General features: G+C 46.6%; 2 protein-coding genes across 3 annotated transcripts in view; both read right to left on the bottom strand.

Moving 5' to 3' along the window:
- apbb2a (amyloid beta (A4) precursor protein-binding, family B, member 2a) overlaps positions 1-9,740 on the bottom strand; it is a 62,662-nt gene extending 52,922 nt beyond the window's left edge. For both annotated transcript variants that reach the window (XM_083652061.1, XM_083652062.1), the window contains exons 1-4: positions 9,617-9,740; positions 4,790-6,087; positions 2,859-3,157; positions 854-997 (exon numbers count right to left, since the gene is read on the bottom strand). In XM_083652061.1, coding sequence (XP_083508187.1) covers positions 854-997; positions 2,859-3,157; positions 4,790-6,056 — 1,710 coding nt within the window. In that variant the 5' untranslated portion in view covers positions 6,057-6,087; positions 9,617-9,740. The remainder of the gene's footprint in view (positions 1-853; positions 998-2,858; positions 3,158-4,789; positions 6,088-9,616) is intronic.
- A 397-nt stretch (positions 9,741-10,137) lies between these two features.
- dele1 (DAP3 binding cell death enhancer 1) lies at positions 10,138-20,004 on the bottom strand. The gene is made up of 12 exons (XM_083651293.1): positions 19,808-20,004; positions 17,991-18,111; positions 17,403-17,505; positions 16,607-16,757; positions 16,210-16,419; positions 16,001-16,083; positions 15,764-15,857; positions 15,421-15,563; positions 14,956-15,114; positions 13,358-13,450; positions 12,293-12,446; positions 10,138-11,531 (listed from the first exon to the last, which is right to left on the bottom strand). The coding sequence occupies exons 1-12, from the start codon at positions 19,836-19,838 to the stop codon at positions 11,287-11,289; spliced, it is 1,587 nt and encodes a 528-aa protein (XP_083507419.1). The 5' UTR covers positions 19,839-20,004; the 3' UTR covers positions 10,138-11,286.
- Between the last annotated feature and the right edge of the window lie 5,451 nt (positions 20,005-25,455).

Genomic DNA, 25,455 nt, shown 5'->3' with positions numbered 1-25,455 from the left:
GCCTCATTAAGTTCAAATCAAAATAACGTAACGTAGGTTCAAAAGGCTCAATATGGATTCAAGTATCAAAATAAATATCGATAATCAACTTAAAGAGCGTGTAATGCGCGGTGCGGTACGGTTGGAAACTGTTTCTCTCTGGCGTCTGTTTGCTGTGTCGCACACCTGGTTCAATTAATGTCTCTCACCGCTGTCGCACGTATAACACGTCATCGGCTGGTGACTAACTCTCAGCCACTCAATTACAGCCAAAAATACAAATAAATAGAATGGCTCCAACAGGTTACACCTGCTTTATTTCCTGCTTTACCACCTTAAAACGGTTGCTGTGAAATGGGTCTATAATCCTTATTTCATAGAGAAACCTGCTGTTTGAGAACTGCTGGTACCAAAGTAAAACAATTCTGGCTTGGGTGTTATAGCTCAAACAGTGTATCCAATTCACTGTCTAAGCATGGGCTGCTTCTCTCAGATCATAGCCTTGGTCCTGTAAATATTTCACAAATAATTCATTTGTCCAAGATCATAGGACTAATATGATTTCTTCCTGATTTCTTTTGCTCTAAAAAGGACATCAAGAGGATTTGTGTCTGGTTGAAGGACAGTCTCTCTCTCTGCTTATCTTTAATGGGATTCAGTTTAAGAGTACCCTTTTCTTATGTACATTATACCAGAATCAATCAATAAAAGTCTCCAAATATATCACATGACATGTATTTGAGTGTGTTTTCACTGGACTGAGCCTTTTAATAAATGCATTACAATGCGTCTTGAGTGATCGGGTAGCAGTCTGAGCGCACCTATCCACACCAGAATGCAGGTGGAAATGGGACCTTTTCTATAAGTGTCTTACACTGGCTGTACAGGTGGTGGGGTTGAAGCCCTGTCCAGAAGAGGTGACATCATCGGAGGGGGTGGAGGAGGAGGAGGAAGGGGAGGAGCCAGACGGAGAGGGCAGCGGCTCCACCGAGCTGTCAGATATCAGACTGCTGGGGCGCTGAGGGGGGGGACGGGAGGAGAGAGAGAGAGAGAGAGAGAGACAACAAAGGAAGGTGAGTCACTGAGGTACGTCACTCAGCATAATCATATTTGTGAAAGAACACATATTCTGGCTAGACCAATATTGGCCTTTTATTGTATCAGATAATGGCCAATCATGTCATCATCCAGCTATGTGAAAACAGGATGTAAAGCCTAAAATGAAATGTCTTTGCCCATGTTACACATTTGTTACATTTGTTCAAATGTTCACTAATGTTTTCTGTAAATTCATCTACAGTTAAAGGTAGCAATCTATCACAGAGTTGCCTTGCCTTTGAATCAGTGGGTTACCCTGCCTTAAAGGGATAGTTTGTATTTTTTGATGCGGCGTTGTATGAGGTACGGGCGACGTCAGGCAAGTAGAAGTAGTAGGCTCCATACTGCTCACCTGACGTAATAAAAGTCTCCACAAGCCCTGAGATGCCAAGTTGACTTGAAAAGTCAACTTGTTTTTAGCGGAAATTTGCGCTGTAGCCATGTTGTTCGAAGAAGTAGAAACCACTTATTGGAGCTTGGAGATTTCAGCTAAAAACAGGGTGTAAATGATGTCTTTTCAAGGGTTAGGTTCAACTTGGCATCTCAGGGCTTTTGGAGACTTGGATTACGCCAGGTGAGCAGCAGTGTAGAAAAAGGTCCATAATGGCCCACCGTCAGGCCTGTTCTTGGGGCAGTCGACGCCCACGAGCCGGCGCGCCAACGACGTAATGATGATGACATCATCAACGATGACAATGACGATGTCATAGCATAGAGTTCACCTGTGAGGTCATCGGCGATGTCAGACATAACGCTGATGATGTCATAGCTCCCTGGACATTGTGACATCACAAAAGCGGGGATATAAACAAAGTGTTCTGTGACGCTATAGCCTTCCGGTATTCCATATACATCCGGTACTCTTACTTCCTACTCTACCTTCAAAATGTCAACCATTAGCACGACCAAATCCGAACCCGAGCTGAATCCTGGCTATCTTACAACCAGCCAGGCCCTGGAGACCGACTGCCTTACACCCAGCCAGGTCACCAGTGGTATTTCAACCGCGTCCGAGGACCGACATCTCGGTCCCTATCTCCATCCCTGTGATGGAGATGGAGACCACAGCCCGTGAGCCCTCATCCACGATCCAGCACACTTCACGAGGCAAGCCTAAAAGCTTCGCCCCCAGCAAGCCCACAAGCTTCGCTACAAGCAGTATGGAAGCATTTTATGTATTTGTTTTTTATGTTTTTGCTAGGAGAGAGAGATAGAGAAAATGAATGATTGTATTTACCTTACGCTTGATCCAAGTCTCGCCTGTCCATTGCAAAAACAAGCTCGTTAGTGAAGTATATGCTCCACATGACTTCTGAAGCGTATTTTTTTATGCGATCTTCAGAAAACACTTAAAAAGTCATAAAAGTGGTCCTCATTGTGAAGATGATCTTGCTGAACACAAACTTCACTGTTTCATAAACCTTTGTTAACCACATACCTTATGGATTTAACCAAAATGCCCATATAAAAATCCCATTGGAAGTGCTAACATCTGGGTCTGCCAGACTCATTCCTGCGGTACTCTATTGGGGAGCTTTAATCGTTTAAATGCTGTTTCAGAGGAGCTGTTTTCCACCTGGACATCTGCACTGGTGTTGCCCTTCAAAAGTGTATTTCACTCAAACCCTAGTACCTGAATGTACCCTAGTCCTGCATGTATCCTTGAATACTAACGCAGTACTGACGCAGTTGAATACACTTGGCCTGATGTCAGGGATCTGCTGTTGCCCTAATATCTAATATTATCGTCCTCATGCGGTTTGTGGTGTGTCTCCTCTCACCTCACTGGGTGGCCTGAGGCTGTCCTGTGCCTCCTGTGCCTCCTGTGCGTCAGGCTGGGTGTCGGGCTGTAGGTCGGGCTGGACGTCAGGCTGCCTGTCGGGCTGGACGTCGGGCTGCCTGTCGGGCTGGACCTCGGGCTGGACCTCGGGCTGGGTGTTGGGGGAGGTGAGCTGGTCACTGGGGGCAGCAGGTCGGTGGTACTGGGTGGTACCGGTGGGGACGTGCCAGAAATAGACCTCGGTCGAGCCGGAGACCTCACGCCAGCCCGGGGGCAGGTCCCCGTCAGCCCACATGTCTGCTGACGGAGGACAGGGAGACACAAAGACATGACGCACACACAAGTGGACATGCACACAAATCTCCTTCTCTCAAATCTTGATCCATGTCTCAAACTATGCCGTGCTGGGTCCTTGAATTTGATGGAAGCCTGGAAAGTCCTAGAATTTGGTGTTTAAGAAGGTGTGGGAACCCTGACACACACACACACACACACACACACAGACACACACACACACACACACACAGACACACACGCACACACGCGCACACGCACACACGGGTGGACAGGGTAAATTTCAAAGATGGTCAGCCTGTCCCTACTTAAGGAGCGTTCACACCGAGATATTTATTTTTCGCTCTGTCGCTCAAGTCAACCCTTTGGAATCGCTCTGTCGCTCTGTTTAAATCGCTCATCAACAGGCACACGAAATGACGGACATGTGGGGGATATAACGTTATGCAATGTCATGCTGTTTGTCCACTACGAGCCACCGTCATTGTTTACAAGCTAAGCCTATCAGCGTGCTCCTAATGCGAGCTGCATACCGGTAGTACAGACTTCACTTCATGTCAGCTGTCAGCCTGTCAATGCGGTTTGTTGCCACACAATAAACCAGTGGTTTGTTCCAAGCCAGAGTGATCCTTGACTCGCTCTCACACAGCAGCCAATCAGCATTGAACAGCGAGCGACTGATGCCAGCGTATTTTCGCTGGAGTTGGGATATTTCATCTCGAGCGACGAGCGTATTTTCTCCCTGTCGCTCTGTCTCTGCCGCTCGGACGCCCAGCGATTATTCTCCCAGGCGAATATACGCTCAATCGCTCGTTTGCATTGACTTTGTATGTAAACTCGACGCCAGCGACAAACTTTAATAGGTCGGTGTGAATGCAGCTTTAGTTTCTGTTGTCATAGCAACCCCGGGGTTCATCCCCCGTAGCAGGACCCAACGGACAGAAGCTTCTCTCTCTCCTCCCTCTCTCTCTCTCTCTCTCCCTCTCTCTGTCCACCCTCTTTCTCTCTCTCTCTCTCTCTGTCCTCCCCCTCTCTCTCTCTCTCTCTCAGTCTTCCCTCTCTCTCTCTCTCTCTCTCTCTCTCTCTCGGTTTCCTTTTTCTCTGCCTCTCTGCCGTTCTCATATTTCTCTCCCCGTCCTCCATTGTCACATTTCCATGGCAATCATCACTTCCTACATCTTGCTCCTCCTATTCTCACTCTTTTCTTTCCTTTTCCGCAATATCCGATGCGTCTATCCATCTTCTTCCCCGGATCCCTCGGCGCTGTAAGGTGACTCACAGGGGCCGTAAAGGTTTCAGCAGTATTGCTGCAGTGATCGTTGTGGCTTAAGGAGAGGCTTTCGGTACATTTCCAGAGCAGACTGTCTGGGGGAGGTAGACGGAGGGAGAGAGAGAAAGGAAGGAAGGGGATGCAAGTAGGGTGAAGACAGAGACAAATATACTCATATTTTTGAGAGACAGATCAGATGAGGAGACAGCGTGCACACACATACCCACATGCACGCCCACACGCCCACGCACACACACACACACACACACACACACACACACACACACACACACACACACACACACACACACACACACACACACACACACACACACACACACACACACACACACACACACACATCCAACCTGTCTCCTGTGGACTCTGAGGAGAGGGTGTCTCCTGGGAGAGGGTGGTCCAGCTGGAGTCCTCGTCCTCTGAAGGCGTGTCCGGACCCAGCTCCACCGTGATGCCCACCTTAGGGAACTCGTTCTCTGGGTCGGGGTCGGGCAGTGCGGGGGGCGGCGCCTGCTGCCTGGTCGGGGTGTTCCTCTCCCCGGCTCTGGCCAGTTTCGGGGATGACGCCGGCGGGTACTGCTGCACGAACTGGTTCTCGTTGTCGGGGTGCAGCTCCACCTTGATCACCCGGGGCTGAGCGCTCCTGGGGGGCTTGGCTGGACTGGGCTGAACCGGTGCACACAGCTCCTCCCTGCCCTGGGCTGGAGGCTGGCTCTGGAGGGTGTGGTTGTCTGGGAGCCACTCTGGGCTGGTGGTGGAAGAAGGGGTGGAGGTGGAGGAGAGCGGGGCCTCCACCACCACGGGCAGCAGGGGCTGTCGCGGGGTCGGCGTGGGGTCATCGTCCTCTTTCTCCTCCTCTTCCAGCACTGCCTCCACCTCCTCTTTCTCTGCCTGGTCAGGCTGCTTGTCGCCGGGCTTCTCCTCCTCCTGGCTCTCCCTCTCCTTGGCGGGACTGGCCTGCTCCTTCTCGGGGGAAGGCTGCTGCTTCTTCTCCCCCCTGTCCTCCTTGTTGCCCCACCTGAGGTCCAGATCCAAGCCCTTCTCGTGGTACTCCAGGAAGCTCTTGGTCCTTCTACGGAACGGGGGCAGCTGCGAGTTGTCTTTCGTGACTTCCAGCCAATCGAAGCCGGGGTTATTGATGAGATCATTGTGCGCTTTGCCCTCTGTGTTGGCTCTGCTCAGCTCCTGCTGCTGGCTCTCTGCACGCCTCTGCATGTTGGCCCCATTCTTGGCCAGTTTGGGGTTGGTGGTGTTGAAGGGCGAGGAGGTAGAGGAGGAGTAGAGGGCCGAGCTGGAGGACGACTTTGTGGGGAGACCCCTCCCTCGGCTCGGGGGCTGGTTTTTGGAAGAGGGGGCCAGGTTGTCGCTTAGCCCCATGGCGCTCCGCACGCTCGTCATGGCGTATCTCTGCCGGCTCTTCGGCAAGGTGGCCGATCCGCCGGTTTCCATGGACTCCACGGACTCCTTGATGACGTCGCACCCGAGCAGCTGGTTGTACGAGGAGCGAAGGCTAAGGGAGGTGGGCGGGGCGGCGGAGGTGCCGCTGCGGTTGGCCAAGCCCACGTTGGAAGGGGAGGAGCCAGAGCGGGAGAGGGGTGGGGTTTGGACCGACATCATGGCTGACTGGCAAAATGCTGCAGAGATATCGCTGCGGGGAGAAGAGAGACACTGTCAGAGGTCATGTAAGATATATGAACTACTGCGCTACACCTCTCTCTCTCTCTCTCTCTCTCTCACTCACTCACTCCCTCCCTCTCTCTCACTCTGTCTCTGTCTCTCGCCAAGGAATCGGACATCACAGAATGGTCTAATTATCAGTTGATCCACTATCATGACAACAGAAGCCATCTTGACCTGAGGTAACCAGGCCTCCATGCGCAGTGTGTTTTGGTGGGAAGTTTAATATGGTGTCAGACATCTCTCGTCCTCTGATCCGTTACCATGGCCGACAAGGGGAAGGTAATCGGCCAATCACAGAGACTTTCACTGAAGCCGCCTCACATCCTTTCCAGTCACACAGTCTATTTTCCACATAAGATGTCAGTGTTGAAATGCTAAAAACATTGCATCACAGTCATTAACTGGATTGTATTTGCCTGATATTTGGCCCCTAAAGATGTATTAATTCAGGACTGACATTCAAAGCCGGGGCTAAGTAGTGAGCCAGTCTGCGGGGTGGCAGCAGTGGCAGCCAGCTAAGTAGCTGCTAACTAGCTAGCAAGCTGTGTGCCTTATATCTCTGGCTGCATCAGCTCTGTGCTAACTAGCTAGCAAGCTGTGTGCCTTATATCTCTGGCTGCATCAGCTTCTGTGCTAACTAGCTAGCAAGATGTGTGCCTTATATCTGGGCCCTTCTTGATCTAACTTCTTTCTCTCTCTTTCTAAAAAAACAAAAACAAACTACTAACCTAAACTTGTACCACTGTTCCTTCAGAAGTTGTAGTTGTCATAGACTGTGCTCCATAGTTGATTGCTCTATTGCTGACAAAAATGGGTTATTGTAAGTCGCTTTGGATAAAAGCGTCTGCCAAATGACGTAATGTAATGTAATGTAATGTTATATATCTGGCTGCATCAGCTCTGTGCTGTTGAACGCAGACAGATGGGGAGCGATGGAGCCGCAGACGGTGACAGAGAATCACTGTGATCCCAAGACAAGGCACACGTTTGGGTTGCATCACTGTCACTTGTGTTTTTCTCCAGGGTGGTCTAATTAAGCCTGTGGAACAGCATGTACTGCACACACACACACACACACACACACATGCACACACACACAAACAGATCATACAGGTAGAAAAACATGCTGAAGCATGCGAACACAGGCTCATACATCCATCTAACAACACGCACAAACAAAGCCTGCACGGGACGCACAGACACACATAAACACACACACACACACACACACACACACACACACACACACACACACACACACACACACACACAAACAAAGCCTGCATGCACAGACACACATAAACACACACCCAAAACAATACTGCGGTCAACATCGCTGCCTTTCTCCGAAACATGGAAAACACAAACGCAGCAGATCTGAAAGCCAGACAAGATCTTGGGAAAAAGAGAGAGAGGAGGGACTTTGGAGCGAGCAGAATCCCTGGGCGGTGCAGTTTGTTCATGCGGGACCCCTCTCCTCTCTCCCTGGGTGGCTGTGGCGTTGTCTCTCTGTCCGTGAGCCAGACAACAACAAAAACAACCTGCTTTGTGCTGAATCTGCGCTGGCTTTCCAGGCCTGCGTGCACAGGGACCAACAGGTACACAGCTTTACCTGCACAGCGTGCACCTCTTTCATCAGGATACCAAGTATCCTTCGTACGCGAGGCATGCAGTATGGCTGTTGTTGCCGTGTAAAAACCTTGTACATTTGGATTTCACAAGGATTATGTTCCTCTATGGGTTGAGAAAAGTCTCCCATCCTCTTTGGCTTATAAACCCTTTCAAAAAGCCATCGGATAATGTCAAAGATACATTGATATCATGTCAAGCTGAACAGAAGGCTGTTTCAGGAAAGCTGACATTTTGAAGAAGATACACATTCCTAATCCATGATATCTTAATTTGAATATCACATGCGATAAATTTCAGCTCCTGATACCCCCGAGACAACTGAAATGACCAGGAGGACATCAAGTCCCTATTGTCATTCTCTCTATCTCTATCTCTGAGTTACAGACAAACTGGATGATCTAGACAGAGATAGCAGCTTATCTGCCACCCCCCCCCCCCCCCCCCCCCCCCCACCCACGATGCAGGTCTCCATTAATTTGAAAGTGGGGCGAAGAGAGGAGAGAGAGAGAGGGAGAGACAGAGAGAGAGAGGGAGAGAGAGAGAGAGAGAGAGAGGGAGAGAGAGAGAGAGAGGGAGAGACAGAGAGAGAGAGGGAGAGGGAGAGAGAGAGAGACAGAGGGAGAGAGAGAGAGAGAGAGAGAGAGAGAGAGAGGGGGGAGGTTTACTAGGAGGAGAGAGCGAGGAGAATGACACAGCAGTTTCATCAGCAGGACACTGGGCACAGTCAACACACACAGAGGGACTTAAACGCTTTGCCCTCAATAAATCTGTTGTGCTCCCAACACCGGAGGTCATTCACAAGATACACTACCAGCTGGTCACAGGACAGCAGCAACCTGTATCCATACCACCATGGCTTTAATCCGGTTCCTCTCCTTGTCTCGGTGCAAGTCAATAGCCTATCAATTTTGTCCTTATCTCGTCTCGTTTTGTCGCGGCGCTGTTCTCCTTTGCGTGTTGTATTGCATATTAGAGTATCTGTTCTTGTTTTGGAGTGTAAATTTGAAAATCACATGACTGCATTTCAAAAGAAAGAAACTCTGTTACAGATTTACTTGTGTGATTATCAAGGATGAATAAAAAATAATTTGTTGACAGACAAAATACAATGTTTCCTCTCTCGATTTTTGGTGCACGGTGTCAAAACAGGGTTCTTATAGCAGCTTTTAATACAGTCTGGGCTTATATCCTGTGGGTGGAGGCCTGCTAAACCAGTCTAGAGGACACTTGACAGAGATGACATTGTTTCATATTATATGCCTATTTGAAGCATTGACATAAATAAATAGATTTGAAGGCCAATTAGAAAAGAAAAGAGTGATGGCTGGCTCCCAGCCACTTGACATCAATAAGATGCCTTTTAGAATGGATATGAAATTGATCAGTTATTACTGACACGTGACACAGGCCTTGGCCAACAGAAGTAAAGTAACATTCATCAAATTACTGTCACAGACAGGCTCAGATTTACTACTCAACTCTGATCTAGACCCCCTGCCTCGTAGCTGTGTATGGAATGCAACAGATGACAGCATCAACTGGGGCGAGAAAATGAACTTGTAAAAAGTCAAAGCTCAATGATGTCATGGGTGGAGTAGTCATTTCAGACAGCCTCGTCTCCTGCTTCCTCCTCCCTACAGTACAGTACACCACCTCTCTGTCAGCAGCAGCTAGCTCATCTCCAAATCTGCCCTAGCGCAAAGGATGCATGTAGGCGGACTTGCCAATAACGTTGAAGCAAACACTGTCGATACAGCAGACGCAGTAAATCTTCACCAGCCAACACCTCCCCGTCCCCATCATCACCGCCGCCGCACTGGGGAGGGGAGCGCACCCCATGTCTGTTTCCAATTCCATCCACTCACCGCTTCGGTCACCGCTCCCACGACGACACCGTAGTGAGCACAGCCGAGGCGACAGCCGCTTTTTTGAAGTGCCAGCAGTCCGCCCGTGGTAGCTGAAGCCGGCCCGACCCGTATTCACATCACATCATCAGCAGCCCTCCCCAGCCCCGCGTACCCGCCTGGTCTGCGCTGCACTGTCTCTCTGCGCCAGCGCATCCCGGAGCGGCGCTGTGGAGGTCGCACCTCCCCGCCGGCCAATCAGCGAGGACGCTCGGCGCACGGGGATAGACGTAAACATTGCATGTAAATCTCTCGGTGCTATTTTCATCCAAGTCAAGATAATGAAAATCACACATCATCGGGCCCTTACGTCATCATGCAATAGTCTGGAGAAATTTGAATGGTTTTAAAATGCTGCATGGCCTGCTGCATTTGTCCCTCTGAAAGCCAGCCGGTTCAGAGTCTCCCTTTCAATAGCTATTTGATTGATTCTGAGTCACAAAGTAACCACACAGTCATAGATAATGTTTATTTGTGCGTTTAGCAATAGTGCATCTCCCTCAAAGAGCATGATTACACATATTAGCCTATTCACATTCAAAGCTAACATCACAAGCCATTCCAACACTCAACATTTTCCCTTTTGTTCTTTTCAAGTTCTTTCTTCACCATACTGGACTGCTTTGTTCAAATCAGCCTGCTAAGAAATTAAATATTACCGGTATTTAAGGTGACCTTTATAATATGACAATAATGTCAAGGTTTGTCAGTTTCAGTCTGGCAAACACTTGGCAGAAGACACAATTATGAATTTGATTAAATCCACATGAGTGGAGGGAGACACCACCTGAGATTATTTCCAATAATGTTAGAAGCCAGCTCGTTTAAAACAATGAATGTCATACACCAAAATAAAAGTTAAAACTATGTTTAAAACTAAATCTATGTACTCATTGAGAAGAACTTCAGACCAGTCAGTCTCTCTCTCTCTCCTCACCAATGCACCTTTTGTTCTGTGCTTTTTGTTTAATGTAGTTTGTGTTGTCTAGTCATTTCCATCTAGTTGTAGTTAATAAATTATTGTCTTAACTTTTAATTTGCTGTATGACTCCTCCTTTGTTACTTCCTTGAGCCGGGTAACAATAACAAGCAACTCAAAGGCAACAAGAACCAGTTTCCTATCCTCGAGAGAGCTTATATTACTGTAATATACACACAGACTTGGCAAAAGTCTTGGGCAGCCTAGATGTTTTATATACATTTTGTCTTAGAGGTTTATTTATTTGTCTTTGGCATTAGTGTGTCAGTAGACTGCTCTATATAGTAGTTTTTTTTTAAAGAAACATTTTTCTTTTTACAAGACCTTTGCACAGAACTGTATAAAACAAAATAGAGAAAAGCTTATGTATGCCATGATAAACAAAATATAGTAAGACCATATCCTCAAAAAACCTTTCAGACACACATGCACACGCACACACACATCTATATATATATATAACTAACACATTGAGAAACAGCTCCACACTCAACCGTTTGACTATAAAATATATTTGATTATAAAATACTTATCCAGACTTAACACAATATGCACAGAAGTTACATACTTTGACCGTTTTCTTCTGGTGAAAACACATTCTCCCACAAATCTAAATACATTCTTCTGGTTGGCCCGTGCTAGCTTGAGCCAACTATCCTATCCCGACGGTCCACTGGCAGGCGCCTCCCTCAATGCCATGGGGGCGGGGATGGAGGTGAAGCGGCATGGAGGACGTCGCCGCCTGTGGGGTGCCCAGGCTGCCCGTGCTCCAGGAGTGGGGCAGGAGGGGCAGGGCGACGGGCATGACACCAGCCAGGGAGGACAGCGGCTGCTGGCGGAGGCGCTCGGACACAGAGAAACACGGAGCTGAACGGATGGAGCGCAACACCGCATCTTCTGCCAGGCGAGGAGAGGGGGAGAGAGAGGGAGGGGAAGGTGACAGAGAGAGAGAGTTGTTGTGACATTCATGCCAATAAAGCATATTTTAATTAGAGAGACAGAGAAATTAATTGCACATTCTCACTGATATCATCACCCTTATCATCTGTGATATGAGGGATTGGCTCATTAACACCGTATTACATTCGATGCCATCACAGAATAAATGCACAAGACAGTGATTAATATAAATGTCTTTATAACCGAGAGACCCTACTGCAGTGATACTCAACTTGCGGCCCGTGGGCCACATGTGGCCCGTGATGGAATTGAAAAAAAGAAAAAAAGAAAAATGTTTTTTTTTCCTCTTTTTTACAGTGCACCTGAACGCAACATGTAAGATACCCGCTGAATAAGTGTCCAAATGTTCATGTAATTCTGGCCAATACTCCACTTCTGTTATAGCATTTCCCTCTGGAATATGGAATATCTTTCAATAATCTATGATTTAGCTGCTAAATTGTTAAATACTGCCGTCTGCTCGCTACCCAGGCACTTATGTATGTACTTAACCTAACTAACTATCCGGTGTGCACAACATTGTCACACTAAACTCCGGCTGACACCCCAAAAACCTACAACCCGCAACAGAAAAATGTATATTGTTTGTTTATTAACTGGCCCCTGGCCTTCTATCATTTCACGAAAGTGGCCCCCGGGCAAAGCAAGTTGAGTATCCCTGCCCTACTGTGTCTCTGTGCATGTGTGATTGTCCTTACCTGCCCTGCCACTAGGGGGCATCAGTAAGCTCTTCGCCTGGCCGTTGCCTGCTTGAGCGGCTTGTTTGTAGAATACAATGGCTCTGCTCAGGTTCTGAGGCACCCCAAAGCCACGCTCATAACACTGACCCAGGAACAGCAGGGCGGTGCCGTCCTGTGCAGACACACACAGACAAACCAAGTTAGCATCAGAACCACTTTAAAGTTCCTGCGAAACAAACTCCGATTACTTTTACTTCCTGGAAAACAGAGTCTCTTTAATGCTGACATCATGATGCTCTTATAGATGCCAATCAATAAAACCGTGTTATGGCCATCCCCAACATCCTGATGCAGCAGGACCTCACCTATTAATTGACACTGGAGGACATACTTCTTTACGACAGTAGACTATTCACCTAATTCACCACGCCCACTTACGTATTTGTTCGTCCGGTTCAGCGCTAGTTGGCGGCCATTTTCAAAATAAAACGTCAGTATGAATGAAGTTTGGCAACATTCAGAATTAAGCTACACTGCGGCCAACTTCAGTTACATGTTCATAACGTTACTGCTGCGAGGAGCCGGTGGCTGTACCCGGTCGGCATTTAATGTTAGTTAGAAAAGCACGTCGACAGTGTTTTCTCACTGCCAGTAGCCTACAGTAGGGTTTGACAGATAGCTAGTCCGACCGGTGTCAGCACAGTCAGCGCTCCTGGTCCTCGCTGCTCATTAAAGATTTCCAATAGGCGTTATTCTGATAAACTGGTCACATATATGTTACGTTCTCACCCGACAAATATTAAAACTTTAAAACAGTTTGGGTTTTTTTTAGCTTGAAAACAGCTTTTTGGCAAGTCTATTGACTGCGGTAGGCGTACTCTACTTCCGTGTTTAAAACCGGAAAGACGATTACGAAATGACGTCATGCAGAAGCGTCCTTGTATGGGCAAAGAATAAGGTGAATACATATCACTCTACTGAAATAAACATTCAGGGATAGAGACACTGGGAATGTAAGGTGAAATGTCAGAGATGAAACCATAGAATAGATAGAACTGTAGAAGCATCTAGAAGGCCACTCACTCCTGTCTCTGCTGCCATCTTCAGGTAGTGGACAGACCTGCGCCCATCTCTCACTGGCTCCTGCGAGAAGACCGAGGCGAGGAGGACCTGAGCCTGAGGAGAGAGGAGGAGGAAGAGAGAGCATTGTGTCAATTCAGTCGTTTAGCACCCGCCACTAGGGGGCATTATTTCTGCTGCGACTACCATCTAGTGATGGCAAAGACTTTACCTCCACCTGCTTTGGTTCTTTTTCATAATGCAACTAGGAGAGGTTTACTCCCTGCTAATCTTGAGCTTAACCCAATTCAGCGAACACCCAATAGAGCAGAGCTATTGCCCATTTCACTTTAAGCTATCACTACTTTCATCTTATTGTGATAAATGGTTACTTTACAATTCTAAAAACAATGTGTTTCTTGATCAAATTGGGAAATGAGTGGGTGATGTAGAGGAAACACTTTTGGACAATGGATTTCCAACGGCATGATAAAATGTAATGTCTCTCTTACATCACTGATGACGCATCCCAGCGCATGCTGTAGTATGTATATTTGAAACATAGAATCCTGGCTCCCCCTGGCCAGTGACACTTAGGAATAGACTAGGTGACAACCAAGTATAGTTTGGTGACAAGCTGGAGAGACAGGCTAGAGCGAGGTGCTTGGCGCAGGCAAATGACGTGCAGCGCACAGGCCTTCTTGAGGCATCCTCCCTGCCCATGGTACGGCATGGTAGGATTGCCTTTTTCCGTGGGAGGGTCTGGTGAGACGAAGGAGGTGCCCGGCCTGGAGTCACCCCACAGCGCCTTAGACCTCCATGCACTGAAGGGTAATACTGCGGTGTAGCACTAACTCTATTGCAGCGGATTGGGCGTGATCAACCCTTCCGCGGGCAACGTTGCAGACAGAGTAGGAAGGCTGATCCGTGAGTGGCTGCTTCTGGGACACGGGTCGGGGTCTTTAATCGGCCTCGGCTGGGTCTACTGGGCGAGGGTGTATGATGTTGATAGACCCGAAACACCTTACGACCCCAGTTAACATCACTGATGATGCGTCCCAGCGCATGCTGTAGTATGTATATTTGAAACTCATAGGTTGTTTAAATTGAATCCCACTGCTGCCCTTGCACCCACTCACTAAAAGTGAATTAGTCATACTGTATATGCTGCCTGCCTTCATCCACCCATCTATTGGTATAGTCTAACAGCAATATGTTAAAATACATTTGAGGAATTTAGATGATTCAATTCTGTCATAATTATGAATTTACTTGCTCCGTTCCAGAGATATCAAAATAAAACCAGGATCTTAGTGCCATGATCTATCTAAACATCAGTGAGTTTAACAAAATACTGTGACAGATTTAAAGCATAAATCAACACTAAATCACACAGGGCTGAACATTACTGCTGCACTGCTCTCTATGAGTTGAAACTTCTAGCCACACCCCAATCAGTGATGTCAAAGTAGGTGTTTAGCCTTTGACAGCTTATGGAAAACACCTCATTTTCCATCAGCCAAAAGAGCAACCTCCTTGAATGTTTCAACCCGTAATTGTACGTGATTTAGTGTTGATGTGCTCTTTAAGTTGAGTTTAAGTTATTTTGTCATTGTTTCCACCTCTGTGAGTCCAGCTTCAGCAGCCTGTTCCAGCAGACTGATGGCTCTGTCCAGCTCCTCGGCGCTCTGCTGCCCCCTGCTGGTCAGGAGAAGCTTACTGTAGCGGTACTGAGCCTGCACGTGGCCTCCGACCGCTGCCTGCAAGTAGTAATGCAGAGCCTGGTGGAGAAAACACAAGAGACATTACAATGAATCAAAGCACTAAACAACACCAACAATACCAATCTTTCAAATGTCGGCTGTTTCGTTCAGAAACAACCTACAACAATTTCTGACCAGGTCTCACTCAATGGGGATTCCTGGTAAAACAAATATATATATATATATATACTGTATATATATCTGAATATATGAGACATTTACAGAACAGACTTGAATCCATCTCATACGTTGACTACGTCAGTGACTGACTATACCAGTCAAGCAGGAAGCACCAGGATATCCATAAATCTGCTGGGCACCCACCATGGCCTTGTCCTTGCCTACTCCCCGGCCCCTCTCGTAGCAGATGCCTGTGTTATACTGGGCCTTGCTGTATCCACGCTGGGCTGCAGCATGAAAACAGGTGAAAGCTGCCTCGTAGTTCTCACTCTTGGCACTCTCCAGACCTGCCGTGGCGTGAACAGAGAGAGGCAGATATTAGCTACAGAGGAGAACCAAAAGAAACATTCTCCAAGGGAAAACTTGAGAGCATATGATGACATTTGGTCTGTATACAACCGACTGTTTTTGTCTAGGCATCAATGGGTGAAAATAATTTGGTGTGTAGCTGCAAGTCATTATGGGGGAGTAGCTGTGAAATCAGTACCGATGATGTTGAGGATAACCGGCACACTGGAGTCGGCCACGTGTCCGAGATTCAAAGCTGCTCCTGCCAGCCTCTCCTCATCAGACGGGACGTCCTGGGACACACAGAGGAAGGGAAAACACTTGACTAAAGAAAAGTGTTGATGCCAAGAATGGTCATCCACAAGAAAGGAGGGGAAACCCTGCTTTCCTCAAAATAATCTCCAAATAAACTCATGGAGGTAGAATTGAATCCCACCTTGTCATTGTCTTCTCTCGGTGTGTTGTCTCTCTCTGCATGTTTGTGTTCAGAGTGGGACAATCCTGAGAACGATGATTCTTCTGTAGTTCAGACAATGGATCCAAGATTAATAAGGTTAATTGATGATCAGAGAAACACTGCTCCTTATTATAGACCGTATAACATGCAATCTTTCAAGCAAGACTCCCACATAGGACTGAACGAACCTGCTAAAGGAGAGTCCTGCCTCAGGTCTACTCTCTGGTGGGTGGAGAACAAACTGTCAGCAGTCAGGTGGTCCTGCTCAGTGCTGTTGTGGGGCGTACTGTCACTTCCACTGCTGCTTTGGGCCGGGGTCTCAGCTTGGTTTTGTCTCTCTGGCACCCCGGGGAGACACAACACACCCCTCCCTCTGGGCAGGACGTCCCGTCTGGACACTGGAGAGCGAAGAAAGCAGCCCCAAAGGAGCGTCACAACAATGCTGAACACACATGATTCAAACCGTTCTAGAGCTAAGAGGGTTAAATATCTATTGTTTAAAACGAATGAAGAATGCACTTCACGAGTCCAGGTGAACCATGAGTGGGCCTACTGATTAGTTATAATGGTGCAGTCAGGACTCACATGTCTCCAACAGGATGTGGTAGCCACACTTGTTCAGTGTGGAGGACCCTGACAGGGGTCCATGGGTGGGACTGGGAGCTGGCTCACTTCCCGAGGAGAACTGGGAGTGGATCCTCCTGCAGAGCTGCATGAACAGAACCGCCGCTGCACCCTGTGGAAAACATCAGCTCCACTGTCATCATGGCAATGAGAGAATTATCACAGCTACTCCTTGCACTAATGTTTACAGTCGGGTTGTACGGGCCAGTTATCTAGTGAGACCACTAGGTGGAGCTCTATGAACACATCAGCTAGCTGCAGATTGGTTTGATCAGTAAGGCAGAACCCCCTCGACTGTTAAATGCATTATCTGCAAATTATTGAACAAGACGTTTTTTTTCTGCACGGGAGCAAGAGGCGAACTGTATCATTTTACCAGTCAGCTCATATTTTGCTCCAAAGCCTGCTATTGCTTGACAGTTTTTGTACCACCTGAGGGCTGCATTTATTTTCAGTTGTAAACATGAGCTTCCATTGGAAAATAAGATAATTACTTGGTCTACTGAACCAATATTTTGCAGTGTGTTTGAATCTAAGACTATTTATTTAGACAACACATCATGCTTGTGTCAAATACACTGCAACTGCACTGTACTTTGTGCTTACATCAATCTCAATGTATTTGATACATTTTTATTTATTTTTTGCTTTTTTTTTTAGGTGACTTTGTTGTGAATGGTTGTTTTAGCATTGTTACTGTATGGTTATGCATCATTATGCGTTTGCAAGCAAATGCGTAAGTCAGTCCAGGAGGTACCCATCCCACAGCATCCAGGGCGGTGTAGCGTGGCAGCCCGGCGTAGCAGAACTGAGACGTCCTCTGCTTCTTCTTCCTCTCTCCATCCTCCCCTTTCTGAGAGCTGAGAAAGGCAAAAAAAAAAAAAAAGTCTAACAACAATATACCGTACTGTATCTGTCTCACTTTCCCCAGTCTATTTTACTGAGGCATCACAGAATTATTCTAAGAGATGTTTGAGACAGACGTCTTTGTTTGTGTTTCCTCGACTACCCCTCTGGGTGCACAGATCCCATGCTGCTGGATGATGCAACCAGCTGTAAGGATGGCAGCACGCGCGCTACAAGGAGCGAGGGATTCAAAGAAAGATTAAGGGAAAGAGATAAGAGGGCGATGAGCAAAGTGGGGGGTGTGTTGGTGAGGTTTGGTCTTGTTTCTCTTTCCATCAGCTGCTAAAATTGCCAATGGGCTGAAGGCAAACCCGTGGTGAGATCAAAACAAAACAAACAAAACCTTTTTTGTCCCTTCCTGTGAAACCTTCCGTCAGCCAGAAAGCTGGAAAGCGTTCTGATGCGAGGGGAAAAGAGAGGATAGAGATGTGAAGGCTACCTGCAGTCAGAGGAGTGGCGAGACGTGGAGAGAACGGTGGGGACGTTGATGACCTCATCCTCCACATGGTGGTTCTGGGACAGTCGCAGGGGGGCGTTGCCATGATGGCACCTGTTCAAAACTGGGGAGGTAGCAGGAAAAGAGCAGGAATGAGAGACTTAACATCATCGTCCATTTAGAAATACTGTAAATGTACATATGAAACACATGTGCATCTGCTGAATTCATTGACATAACTTATCTAAACACAGCAAAGAGGCCTTAAGGCTGGGTTCACACCGGCGACCCAAGCCTTGCCTATGCCTTGCCTTTACCCACGCTTTTAAATAGGCGTCCGTTTTAGTCAACGAGGCTGTGTACACCGGCCGCCTGAGCGTGAACCCTGCGTGTACCCACGCCTTGCCTGTGCCTTGCCGATTTTATCGTTTAGGCGTGAGTTCTATTTTCAAGCCGACAAGGCGCGTGCACGCAGGCTTCTTCTGTCAAGCCATGAAAGAAAAACGTGACAATATCCGTGGGAAATGGCAAAGTCAACTGAATTTCAAAATAAAATGGAGTTACTACAACAGTGTTGAGCAGAGAGAGAGAGAGAGAGATTGACGGGTGGCTATCACGTGGGGCTTTCTCCCTGTCTGCAAACAAATCTTCATGAGACAGAATAGCGACCGAAGAAGCAAGATGGACAATGTTGATTCTGCCAGCACATATTCTTGCAAGATCACCTCTCTAAAATGTCCGACTATAGTCAGACCTGGTTATACATATCCAGCATCAATAGAACATTAAATATATCCGATTTATTTTACCTATGATAATTCGGGACCACACATGAAAAAATACAGTCGGGAGAGAGGAGAGGCGCTTGTGACTCGGCTCCAGGTTCAGCGTGCAAAGGCGTGCGGTGTGGTCGCAAAAGCGTGTAATAGGTTCACGCCCAGCTCAAGGTCTGCAGGCGTAGGCGTGGGTTGAGGCAAGGCAAGGCGTAGGTTCTCTGTGTGAACTAAGCGTAAGAGTAGGATATCGGTATCGGGATATCGGTATCGGGTGCCGATATGACGTAATTCACATATCGGATATCGACGTTCCGATCCAGACTCCATTCATAGCCTGCACTGGACCATAAACCCACCATAACATAACATGAAAGTGTGAGCCCCAGTGATGGAATGATTGCTTAATTCTGAGGTTTACACGACATGCTTGAAATGCATGCATTTCACAGACTTTAGCATTCACACAAAAACACATAGGCTACTACAGTATATATAAAACCCAATGCAATATACTTGCAATATGTATTTCCAAGTGTCTTACATACTGTATAATCGTCCTACTAAATACACTTAAAAACATGAAATACTTGCACATACAGATGGAAAATACTTGCATTCATATAATAACTGCATTCTGCAGATATGGAAGTATAGGCACTACACTCTGTATAAAGACATACAGAGCCTACATAAATCTACTACGTTATATAGATAAATACAAGTAATTTAACATATATACATGTAGCGTTAAAGAGTTTCATACATTTCTGTGCTCATGTGAACAGGTGCTGGCGCAGGCTGCAGCAGTGTCTTCAACCAAAAATAATCCGGTTGTCAGTTGTCAACAGGAACTGGTGGATCTTTCGTTCCCCGTAATAAAATATGAATAAAATGCTTTCGTCGACCTCGTCTATTTTGAATCATACACCAACGTTACTCGGATCTTTGTAAGACTCTTACAAAAATACAGCGTATTTTTTATGAATGCAAAGACGTAATAACTCAACAACATGGCACACAGAGGAGTTTTGACATTTCGCTCACCTCTTCCCACGAAGCCAGGAACTCTCCACATGTTTCCTCTTTTCTCTTACAGCAGCGTCAGTCGGAGATGTGCTTTAAAGCCGTCTGGGCTGTCCACAGGGGCCATGGGCAGCTCGTTTGCTTTCAGCCGGTTAGCGAGTTACAACAACTATAAATATAGCAGCAGCCTAGCCTAGCCTAGCCTAGGCTCTCTCAAAGGAAAGCAGCCTGTCACGAGCATGGGGTCACGGGATGCTGGAAGAGGACGAACCCGGAAGTGGCTGAGGTCCTTGGGTAGATGTGATGGTGATGCAATAGGGTCGCTTACAATATGAGAGTGCCACCCAGCGGTAGCCTACCCGGGATTTTTCTATCAAGAGAAAATGACACACATCAATCTGACATCCTAGAGGTAATACTAATAAATATTGCTGAGCATTTCAGCTGGGCATAATCGCAGATTCAAACTAACACGACTTGTGTTAGAGAGCTAACCCAATGAATTCCTTTAGACATATTAGGCATCAACTAGCATACAATGGGGACAGGGTCAGGGAGGGAAGTCTGGCAAGCGAGACTAGCTAGCCTACAGCAGTGGTACTCAGTGGGGGTCCCAAGCAAAAAGGTTAATTTATTTTCACTATAATTCCATCCATAAGTAATACATGTATGATCATGGTGGTCATATGGTTTCATACACTTTCTGTAATAAAACATCGAAAAGTAAAAATCTTATCAGATGGGGGTCCGTGGTTTGTGTCCGTTTAGGGGTCCTTGATGTGAACAATTTTGAGAAGCACCGGCCTACAATACATCTAGCCGCTGCTGCTCTTTATGCACTCAATATGATTCTCTCGCATTTACCGTGCTACAGCTGGTCCCAGGCAGGTGTGACTATGCTAAAACCATTATACTCTTTACAATGTGAAAATTCTTGATAAAAAAGAAGCTACCACTGTCATTCAAAATTAGCATATAATTTATTGACTTTGAAAGTTTTCTTTGTTGCAGATATGTGCCCAGATGTTTAAATAAATTCATGACATACATATATATGTTACATACTTGGGAGACCAGGGCATCAGTCAGACTGCTCGGCTAAATTCAGGAAAACTGCTTTCTTTTGGACAATCAGCATTTTCAGTCAGTGCAACAGGTAAATGGAACTCAATTCCCACCACCCTATCAGAATGCACAAGCTTCAGTATTTTTAAAAACACTCAAAACATGGCTCAAGACAAATCAATCATGTGATCATCACTGACCTAAACCTTCCAATATGGAGAATAAAGTCAGAATTTGGGGGGAATAATTCAGAGGAAAAAAGTCAGCATTGATGATGTCATTGATGATATTACCAATGTTGTAACGCAATTTGAATGTCTGGGGGGGGTCCCTAGATTTTTGGAATATCAAAGTGGGGTCACAAGCCAAAAAAGGTTGGGAACCCTTGGCCTAGTGTGAACAACAGCGCAGTTTTTAGGGGCATTCTGAGATTTCTTGGGGGCATTTTTGAGGGTCAAAATGCTATTGGCTTTGGTGGTGAATTATAATTATCGTACTTCTGCCACCGCTGATTCTGCATGCTGTAGCCTATTGACTATATTATTATTATTACAGTAAGTACAGTAGCACGAGTGACATCACAGGTGTTATCGGCCCAGATGGCTCTTTTTTTGGGGCTTGTGCATTATAATGGCACATTTTCCTCCATATTTCTGCCCTGGAGGCATGTTTTAATTTTGTTTGTGTTTTGGGGGTATTCTCACAATAATCTTTTTTTTTTTACCTGCACCACAGCCTTTAATTTGTTTCTCATCTGTGTGGATTTGCATGTGTCTCTTCAAGTGTGCCTTTTGACCAAAATCTTTACCACAGACTAAGCACTTAAATTGTTTCTCACCTGTGTGGATTCTCATGTGTAACTTCAAGTATCCTTTTTGACTAAAACCTTTACCACAGACTGAGCAATTAACTTGTTTCTCTCCTGTGTGGACTAGCATGTGTCTATTCAAAATTCCTTTTTCATGAAAACCTTTACCACAGACTGAGCAATTAAATTTATTCTCTCCTGTGTGGACCATCATATGTCTCGTCAAGTCTACTTTTTGACGAAAATCTTTACCACAGACTGAGCAAATAAACTGTTTCTCTCCTGTGTGGAGTGTCATGTGTATCTTCAAGACTGATTTAAGACCAAAACTTTTATCACAGACTGAGCAATTAAATTGTTTCTCTCCTGTGTGGATTATCATGTGTCTATTCAAGACTCCTTTTTGACCAAAACCTTTACCACAGACTGAGCAAATAAATTGATTCTCTCCTGTGTGGACTATCATGTGTCTCTTCAAGTCTCGTTTATGACCGAAACTTTTACCACAGACTGAGCAAATAAATGTTTTCTCTCCTGTGTGGATTATCATGTGTGACTTCAAGTTTACTTTATGACCAAAACCTTGACCACAGACCGAGCAATTAAATTGTTTCTCTCCTGTGTGGACTATCATGTGTCTATTCAAGACCCCTTTTTGACGAAAACATTTACCACAGACTGAGCAAATAAATGGATTCTCTCCTGTGTGGACTATCATGTGTACGTTCAAGTGTCCTTTTTGACGAAAATCTTTACCACAGACTGAGCAATTAAATTGTTTCTGTCCTGTGTGGACTATCGTATCTCTCTTCAATTTTGATTTGTGTGCAACTCTTTTATCAGAAACTGAGCAACACAAGTCTTTCTTCCCAAGAACTTTGGTGTTTTTCTCTGAGTCTAAACCTGATTGAGGTTCACTAGTTACCATCCGTTCTTCATCACTGTCTTTAGTCTCAGCCTCAGGTTCAGAAGAGTCTGAAGTATTGTCATCACTAGTTGGTTGTAAATTACTAGCTGGATATATGTTCCTGGCTGGTTCTGATATTCCAGAGTCCTTCCCATCAGCTTCTGTTGTCATCTGTTCAGTTGAGCTGCTGGCTAGAGGCTCTGCCTCTCTGTTCTCCTCAGTTTGGTTTTGATGAAGCTGTGAGGACTGAGGTTTCTCTTCCTCATATTCACTCTTCACAGGGACAGCTGTGAATGGGAACTTGGTGATATCAGCCTCCTCCAGCCCTTGAAGCTGCTCTCCCTCCTGACTGATGCAGAGTTCACCCTGTTCCCCTTTAATGTGTGGGAGCTCTGGGTCCACCTGAAGCTGCTCTCCCTCCAGACTGATCCAGAGTTTCTCCTGTTCCTCTTTAATGTATGGGAGCTCTCGGTCCTTCTGAAGCTGCTCTCCTTCCTGACTGTTCCAGAGTTCCCACTGTTCCTCTTTAATGCGTGGGGGCTCCGGGTCCTCCTGAAGCTGCTCTCCCTCCTGGCTGATCCAGAGTTCCTCCTTAATGTGTGGGGGCTCTGGCTCCTCCTGGTCCAGACTGATGCTCAACTCCTGCTGCTCAGCGGGAACCTCTTCTTTAATGGCCAACAGCTGCTGGAGGTCTGGAGGCAAGGCTTCTCTGTGTAACCACACAGCGTCCAACAGTTTTCGTTGACGGTCGATCTCCTCCTTTGAACGAGCAGCTTCCGCCTCATACTCTGCTATCATTCTTTCAAACAGCCCAAATATGTCTCCAACAGCCGCAGTTAGGCGCTGCTTCACCACAGCTCTCAGCTTCTGGACTTTAGACATTTTCATTTTCACACAGTGACAGGAACTTTTCCTCCTGAACTATGATCCTACAAAGCTCCAACAGCTAACGTTAGCTTCACAGCTAAACCATTCACCTGAAGAGATGAGCTGCTTCTTCTTCCCCTAAGAGTTAAACGGAGCCCCTGTTACAGTTTTTATATTCGTGATAATAGCATCCGCGCACACGAGTCTCCTGTTTGTAAATTAAACTTATGAAAAGATATAAGCGCCCGGGAAAGAATACGCAACTGCTGCTTTCCTGAACACCGCACAGCCATCTTGCTTGCGCAACGTCACAAAAAGTGCGGAGGGGGCAAGGGAGCGCGTGATTATACGTCATTCGATAGCCACGCCCACAGGGGAAACCATGGGGCCTGCGTAGTTTTGGTAGTTTCTCCCTCCTAGTTTCGGGTGAAGGGTGAAACACGCTACAGGCATAGGCTGGGTTTACCCCGCTAGTTTCGGGTTAATGTAGACATGCCCTATCTATCTATCTATCTATCTATCTATCTATCTATCTATCTATCTATCTATCTATCTGTCTGTCTGTCTGTCTGTCTGTCTGTCTGTCTGTCTGTCTGTCTGTCTGTCTGTCTGTCTGTCTGTCTGTCTGTCTGTCTGTCTATCTCTATCTATCTATCTATCTATCTATCTATCTATCTATCTATCTATCTATCTATCTATCTATCTATCTATCTATCTAATATATCTATCTATCTATTAATCTATATTGTGTTGCTCTTAACAAAAGATACATAAATATGTCAGTCAGAAGATGGACAGAGGATCCTGAGCTCGGCATTTGATTCTCTGGCCTGAAGGACTCCAAACAGTCCGTGGGTCATCAGTCACTCGGTAGGATGGCTTGGTTATTCTGTGTTCTGCCCCCCCCGGGTCAAACTGTGACGCACACCCTGACTTACTGGAAACACACACTCTTTCAGACCGACGTGGTGGTGGTGGTGGTGGTGGTGGAGGGGTGTCAGATTGAATTTGGAATAGTTCACTCCTCGACCAGTTGCCATGGTGACGCTCTACCTCCAGTCATCACATCTCTTACTGTTATATACCATCTTTCCTCCGGGCAAAAACTCTAGCAAGTCTAACAAGTACTTTGTAACTTGCCAAATGCTACTTGTTGATTTGCCTGGGGCCATATTTGTCTGGGAAATATGGTAAATGAGAGTCCAGCTGGAGATGGATTTCCACTTGACCATGAGCAGTTTCTTTTCACCTCCAGTGTTTTTCCAGCTTTTTGTCAATTTTTCATTCATCAACCATCTCACCCCCCCCCCTGCCTAAACTTTATGACTTTCTTACCGCCTGCTTGTGCGTAAACAAACGGGTTGCCGGGCAATGGGGAGGGGGGCAAACATAGCATTGGAACTGGTTGTTATTCAAGGGTTTTTATGCCAAGCATTGTTGCAAGCCCGAACCCCCCCCCCCGACAGACACACTCACTGCCCCTATATACCCCCCTCCACCCCGTCCCCTACCTCTGGAATCTCAAACCTCTACATCTCATTCAGGGGGAACATGTGAAATGTGCAGTGGAACCCAACTGGTTCACCCGTTTGTTTCAGTCGGCTCCGTAGCTCTGTGCGTTGGTGTGACTCTGTAGCACTGTGCGTTGGTTTGACTCTGTAGCTCTGTGCGTTGGTTTGACTCTGTAGCTCTGTGCGTTGGTTTGACTCTGTAGCTCTGTGCGTTGGTTTGACTCTGTAGCTCTGTGCGTTGGTTTGACTCTGTAGCACTGTGCGTTGGTTTGACTCTGTAGCTCTGTGCGTTGGTGTGACTCTGTAGCTCTGTGCGTTGGTTTGACTCTGTAGCTCTGTGCGTTGGTTTGACTCTGTAGCTCTGTGCGTTGGTTTGACTCTGTAGCACTGTGCGTTGGTTTGACTCTGTAGCTCTGTGCGTTGGTGTGACTCTGTAGCTCTGTGCGTTGGTTTGACTCTGTAGCTCTGTGCGTTGGTGTGACTCTGTAGCTCTGTGCGTTGATTTGACTCT

Source organism: Poromitra crassiceps (assembly GCF_964638095.1).
Source record: "Poromitra crassiceps genome assembly, chromosome: 15".
In the NCBI taxonomy this organism is placed as follows: Eukaryota; Metazoa; Chordata; class Actinopteri; order Beryciformes; family Melamphaidae; genus Poromitra; species Poromitra crassiceps.
The sequence above is the reverse complement of the archived record's forward strand: the minus strand, read 5'-3'. Positions and strand labels throughout refer to the sequence as shown.